The sequence below is a fragment of the Formica exsecta genome, unplaced genomic scaffold, assembly GCF_003651465.1.
Source record: "Formica exsecta isolate Colony F162 unplaced genomic scaffold, ASM365146v1 scaffold400, whole genome shotgun sequence".
Lineage (NCBI taxonomy): Eukaryota > Metazoa > Arthropoda > Insecta > Hymenoptera > Formicidae > Formica > Formica exsecta.
The window spans coordinates 66,291-73,219 of NW_021851240.1; the positions used below are offsets into that span (position 1 = coordinate 66,291).

Consider the following 6,929-nt stretch of genomic DNA (forward strand, 5'->3'; position numbering starts at 1 on the left):
TATATATATATATATATATATATAGTCGTAAAATAATGCTTTAATACCGTAAGCATCAACATTGTACAATCTTGCATCTTTTGGCTGAGAATAATGTGCAATGACAAAGATATTATCTACAACACATAAACCGATATAATAACAAAAAGACCAAAATTGTGCAACAACGTTAAACGCACGCAGACAATACATTTGCGACTGGTCAAACAGTAATTATACAGTTTAACAGTTATAAGTCTATATAGAAGGTACTCGCTTCAAGACCACAGTCATTCGTTTTCGACTATCGGCAAGTATGTTACGTATTTTAACTTTGGTTTTCTTCCTGCATCTGTCTTCTGTCACAACGTCATCGGAAGTATTATCATACGCAAGAGTATCGAAGAACGGACAGTTAGCAAGAAGTTCGCACGATTCTTTTTCGTGGATCACTAGGTACGTCGAGATTAATTTTAATACTACTACTGGCAACCAAATACAATTAGATATTTTCTTGGGATATTTAATTTAAAAAACAATCGATTATCAAGCAATGTTTGTATACCTAGGTTATCAATGAAAAATAATACAAGCGTGGAGAACGAAAGTAAAGAGAGAAGTATAAACGATGTCGTTATCACAGTATCGCCTGTTTACGTACCACCCAGGACTCCAAAATTAAAGAAAGGAGAAGCGGTCGATTATTCAATCACTCCAAAGTAAAAACTCAAATATTAATATATGCGAATATAACGGTAGTAAAAATGTATCGATAATTTATTTGTTATTAATAAACTATTATGGTTATGTTTAGATATTCCACGTTGGATAATGACATGATAGTCAAGCTAGACGCTACATCAGGCAAAAAATTGATTCAACATCGATTTCATCCACCTGTAAATTTCGAGCATAACATCGCGTATGCAAACGGAAAACCGCAAAAAGGATCATCAAATACAGAAAGCTCCTTAATCGTAAATTCATCTACTTTCCTTGGTCCAATCTTCTCTGGTATGTACGAATACAGTCCATCAGAATTTCTCGATGATGAATCACTGATACCTAAACCAATTAGCAAATATCCATCTACGGATGATAAAAAGGTATGTAAATATAAATATTTTATATCAATATTTATCATTATATTAGTTCTTAATAGATAAATCAATAAGTTTGTGTATTTTTCTTATTGTTTATTTCTCTACTACAATAAATTCTTCTTAATATGACGGGGCCAAATAATCTCTCATTTTTCAAGAATGATTTTGGTTTTTTTTCTTGGTTTTCACTTTTATTCTAATAACGACATGTATTACATACATAATAAAATAAGAAACAGAGCAGAAAAAAGACATTGAAAGTTATATAAAAATTGAGAATATAAATATTAAAAATAAATATGTTAAAAATACAAAGTGCATATATTCTGCAGTGTATATAATCAAATACGTTTCTTGTAATATATTTATCAGATGTCTAATTTGAGTTTCATCAAATAGGTTCTGGATTCCTATAAATCACCGAATAAATATCACACCGGGCATGAAACAGACTATCTTAGTTACGACATTCCTCCTTCGTATGAAAATGACGAACTTGGATCAAAGCCCGCGAAATTTGTCAACTATTATGATCATTCGCCCTCATTCATGGAGACGGAGCAAGATCCATATGAACACGATTTTCATCACGACATAATATACGATAACGTACCTGAATATCATCATCACGAAACCACTACGGAGGAACCGGAAATGAATGATGAGCGACTCGACAAAAGACCATACTCGTATTACTTTATAGGAAAAAAGCTTTGGTATATACCTCTATACTTTAGCATTTATTTTATCATATACATAGCCGCCCTTGTATTGAAAAGCATCGCCAGGCATAAGATCAACTTTCCGGCTAATCTAGCAGAAGCTGCAACTCATAAAAGAAGCGATTCGAGCGAAGGATGGTGGTCTTTTACTGAAAAAATACTTGAAGGAGTGGAACGATTTGCTGAAACATAAAAACTTGAAAGATTGATAATATTATTTCAACGATAAATTATCAGTGAGGAAGTCTCGAAAAAGAACCAATGCATGTGTAAATAATTGTTGTTTTCTTTTTCTATTAAAAAAAAATTGCATTTGCAATTTCCAATAAACAAATAATTGATAGAAATTAGTTTATTAAACGTAAAACGTATCGTCAAGATGATGTTTATCATTGATAAATATATTATAATTTTGCTTATAAAATATATTAATTTGAGAGGAAACATTCTATGCTACATCTACACATATATATATATATATATATATATATATATAACTTACGATATCTTAGACCAATATATGTTAATCAATGATAGAAATCATCTAAATGTGGAATTATATTGTTTAGTTTTAAGTTAATACTTGTGTTTTGAGATAAATTAAAAAGAGAGAGAGAGAGAAAGAGAGAGATAAAAAAAAAGAAAATTGTACACTCTTATAGCTACGATACATAATTGTTTTTATTATTTCCACCTATTATTTTTGCATTATAATTGATTTGTCTATTCGTTTAATTATTTATTTAAACAAATAAACAAGGTACTAACAACTTTGTATTTGATAATTAATTTATTATTACTACAAAGGCATATTTCAGATTATTAAATCTTTTGGATTATTATAAAAAATAAAATTGTTAAGTAATCCGATAACTTTAATTATACGATTTTCTTAGATTTCCAAATTCCTGTTTTTGCTTAGATTTCTTAAGATCATGCGAACTCTCGATTCTTTAAGCTTTCGTTATATAATGCACGCATATAATACTACATCGAATATTTCAACATATTGCTAAAATAATTCTAAACAATATGCAGATGGAATAAACAATTGTTAATAGAGGGACAAAATTTATGATCGGTTTAGAATATCATTTCAACAAAATTAGAAGTATAAAAATATGCTAATAAAAAAGATTTGAATGATTATAACAAACATATTTCTCTGCTTAGCCGCTTGTATAGGAAATAACATGTACGATCTGATCTATTCCCTGATATACTGCATTGATTTTTTAAACTGGAAATAGGTAGTTATAAGTATTTAGTGGGTATTAAATAATACACGTAACAGCGTGTAACTAATAATTGGTTAATGTGTGATTTTAAGAATCTTGCGGCTTATAAATAACATCATCAACATTATTTGGAAGCTATCATCAATCAAATTCGATGCTGCTGAACGTATTGACAGATTCCACCTCTAAACGACGATGCACAAGATCTGTAACAATTAGAGCTATTAGCGCTTATGGATTTGCTTAACGTTACCGTCAAGTAATACAGTTATCGGTTCACAAATACCGAACAAAGTTGGTATTGAAACTAAGTCCAGGAATCGTTTAGTTTCTCGACAGACTTGATAGCTAAAGGTTTTCCGCTTCGAAACTTTGTATTGTGTTATTTTCAACTAATGAGAGTTCTATGTGTGAGAGTGACAGTATATTGTTAAAGTGGGATGGTGTCCATCGTGTTTATTAAAAAGCAAAACGCACAATATACTTTAAAAATTAATATGGGTCAGTATTTAATTACAGTAAGAAAAAATGTTCACAAATTTATTATTATATTTTTACATATTTATTATAAATTATATATATTTTTACTATATGGATATCTTAATTTCTCAGATTCAGTAAGCAACGGATTAGTTCATAAACTTGTTTTATTGTTAATTTGCATTTATTACACCTCTGCCGAATCGAGCGAAATCAAGGATATGAAAGAATTGATTTCGAAAACAGGAACATCTAAAGAAAATCTTGAGTTAGTTACAATTGCGCAGCCTATCAGGTAAGCATATAACTTCAATTTTATATATTGTTCTTAACATCATTTACTTTAATTTTTAATCATATTAATCGAGCAATTGTTGAGATTTTAATATACAAAAAACAATGTAAAATAAAAATTAAACAATACCTTAAATTAATGCCAAGCCACATTTTGTTTATAGACAAGGTAAGGTTTACAGACAGGATTACAATACTAGAGGAGACAACACCGATTACCGAGATCATTATGGCGATGATACGGCCATGAATCACGATGACGAGGACGATCACATGAAGGCAATCAGTCAACCTAAGGCTGATTATTGGGCCGGCTATTACGACTTTTTAATAAACGAAGGCAGTTACAAATTCTGGGCCGTTTTTCAGGTAAGTTGAAATTTATTTGTTTCAATTCTTTTTTTAATAATTATTTGATTGTGTTTTAATAACATGCTATCTCTTGCATCAGCTCGCGACTGCGGCTTTGCTAATTTACAGCGGTTTCGCAGCGCTCTACTATGCCAAGGTGAATCCACCGACCACGGATGATTATTTTGACGATATATTTCGCCGCCGACGACGACGAAGAAGACGTCGTTCGCTTCCGCGCGTGCTCGCGTCTTCTGACAGATCTTTCGCTGGCCTTGATGCCATCACATTTCAAAGGATAATTGAAGCTGTTGACGCTAAACAAACACGTTGACGACGTTAATGTGACAAAAAAAGGACTCAATATGCAATATATAAAATGTAGACAGTGAGCGATCAAACAATTTTGACAAAACGAGTTTTTGAAAAAGCGAACTAGAATGAGAATGCGGATTTGTGTGTGAAATGCTTCAACACAAAGATGCACAATCGACTATTTGTTTTTTACAAAATCTTAACTACTTCTAATTATCAAAAAATTAGAAAAGACACAATATAATTTTTATTTATTTATTACACTTATTATTAAGCAAATTGATTTTGATCTTTAAGAAACTAACAGTTCTATATATATTTGGATATGTGTGTCTTTGTATTTGTGTGTGTGTGCATGTGTGTACTACTTGTGTTTAAATTATAACTTTGTAGTGGACAGGCTTATATTTTTAACTTAAAATGTATCTAAGAAATATGATAAGATATGCACAATTAAACAAAGAGTTGAAAAAATTTGAATATTAAATACAGCAAAGGCATAAAAAATGCTATGTGGTTAAAGGCAATCGTTTTGATAAAGTCAAAGATGGATAAATAATTTTGGCAACTTAAATATCATATGCTCTTGATTCCGGCCGAAGAACCGATTTAGCTACGATGGTCTTAGTAGTAAATGTATAAACAATGATCAAAATGTAATAAAAATTTCCCCAAAAATTTTGATTATTAAATCAAGCGATGGATCGAATCGTGATGCAATACGATGCCGGTGCGGATGCCAATGTCATGCTCCTTTTTACGCACACATATGCGTATATGTATATTGTATATACAGGGTGTCCCCAATTTAAATGTCAAAACTTTAGGAGCGTGTAGAGGACCGATAAACTAAATCGGTCCCCTACACGCTCCTAATGTTTTGACATTTAAATTGGGGACACCCTGTATAACTATATAATTATATATACATACACTTTCATTGCATTATACGTATATATAGTATACATATCAAAGCTCAAAAACACAAATTTTCTTGTCCAATGTAACGAGAAGCCTTCGAACGATAAAGAAATACTATATGTATACACATATGTGCATTAAAAAGGTTAAGAAAAGAATAAATGGAAATTTCGATGAATAGAAAAGTAATAATGTTTGTCTTTATTCTCTATTCTGCAACGTACAGAAATATAACGGTAACGCTTTTATCTTCTAGAAATGGTATAAAAGTTGGTCAATATTTAATAATTATAATTGAAAGTATATGACAATCGCGTGCAAATTTGAATTAATTATTAATAATGCGATTAATGTATGTGATTGAAAAGAAAGTGATAAAGGGTAATTAGAGCAACAAGAACAAAATTTGTAGTGGCCACAAACGAACCAGTCGAGCATTCGTCTACATGACTAAATAGCTCTTTATAGGCAAGCACTGATTTCTTCGTCGATGATGTAGTAACTAAACCGGATGTGGAATCTTTGAACAGGAGATCTAGCGTGCTGTTGAATGGGCCATAAATGCGAATTGGTCTCCGAGGGCTCACGCGATATCCTAGCCAATCTTCTATTTTGAGTAAAGCCAAGACAGTATTCGTCCTAGAAATCTGCGTATCATTTTTGCGACCAACAAGCTAAAAGAACATTGCAATTTATTCGTCTTTATGCACAGACACGCACGCACACGTACATATGCACATATATTAATATTGTATATCAAATAATTTTTAAAAAATTGCACCTACTTCGCTATCAATTGTCACTGATAATGCGCAAAATTCGTCAAATTTAAATCCTGGAAATTCAGCCAAACTTCCATTTCTGCACAAGATACGATACATATACGGATCAATGTCGCTCTCTGTAAAAAATAATAATTAGTTATAAATATTTTAAACTTAAACAGATAGAAATGTTTTCGACGGATATAAATGTTTTCTTTTTCATTGTATCTATAGAAATAGATAACTTTTACCGCGCGATTATACAGGGTGTTCCAGAATTAGACCGACAAACTTCAGGTGGTTATAAAGGATATCAAAACAAGCCAATTTTGCCAATAAACCACAAATGAGCCGTTTTGGCATTAGAGAATCAAAGACTAACAACCTCGAAAATCCGAAAATTCTGATTTTAATGAAACTTTACACACATGTAGGGGGGGGGGGGGGGTGAATTTAGAAATTTCCAGTTGCGGCCCAAAAACAATTCTAAGGGATGAAATCACCCCTCATATGTAGAGCTGCTTTCTGCTTTTTTCAATATATCTTGAAAATTATTCGAGATATCAAAAAATGTTTTATACAAAAGTTTCATGGTAAAAACACTTCTATTTAACCACATTAATAAAATTTTGAAAAAATAATTTTTTTCAACTATTTTTGTCCTTCTTAGTCTTTGATTTTCTAGTGCCAAAACGGCTCATTTGCGGACACGGGTTTATTGACAAAATTGGCTTGTTTTGGTATCCTTTATAAACAACTGAA

General features: G+C 31.3%; 2 protein-coding genes across 6 annotated transcripts in view; one reads left to right on the forward strand and one right to left on the reverse strand.

Annotated features, from left to right (window-relative positions):
• The first annotated feature begins 295 nt into the window (after nucleotides 1-295).
• LOC115240068 lies at nucleotides 296-1,997 on the forward strand. Its single transcript, XM_029815038.1, has 4 exons — nucleotides 296-435; nucleotides 549-698; nucleotides 794-1,085; nucleotides 1,482-1,997. The coding sequence occupies exons 1-4, from the start codon at nucleotides 296-298 to the stop codon at nucleotides 1,995-1,997; spliced, it is 1,098 nt and encodes a 365-aa protein (XP_029670898.1).
• A 1,697-nt stretch (nucleotides 1,998-3,694) lies between these two features.
• Nucleotides 3,695-6,929, reverse strand: part of LOC115240056 (transferrin-like) — a 30,160-nt gene continuing 26,925 nt past the window's right edge. For 2 of the 5 annotated variants that reach the window (XM_029815020.1, XM_029815019.1), the window contains exons 9-10: nucleotides 6,189-6,304; nucleotides 5,751-6,077 (exon numbers count right to left, since the gene is read on the reverse strand). In XM_029815020.1, coding sequence (XP_029670880.1) covers nucleotides 5,751-6,077; nucleotides 6,189-6,304 — 443 coding nt within the window. Of the gene's footprint in view, nucleotides 3,775-4,222; nucleotides 4,485-5,571; nucleotides 6,078-6,188; nucleotides 6,305-6,929 lie in introns of those variants that run through there. The other 3 variants (XM_029815022.1, XM_029815023.1, XM_029815021.1) reach the window with 3 other exon arrangements.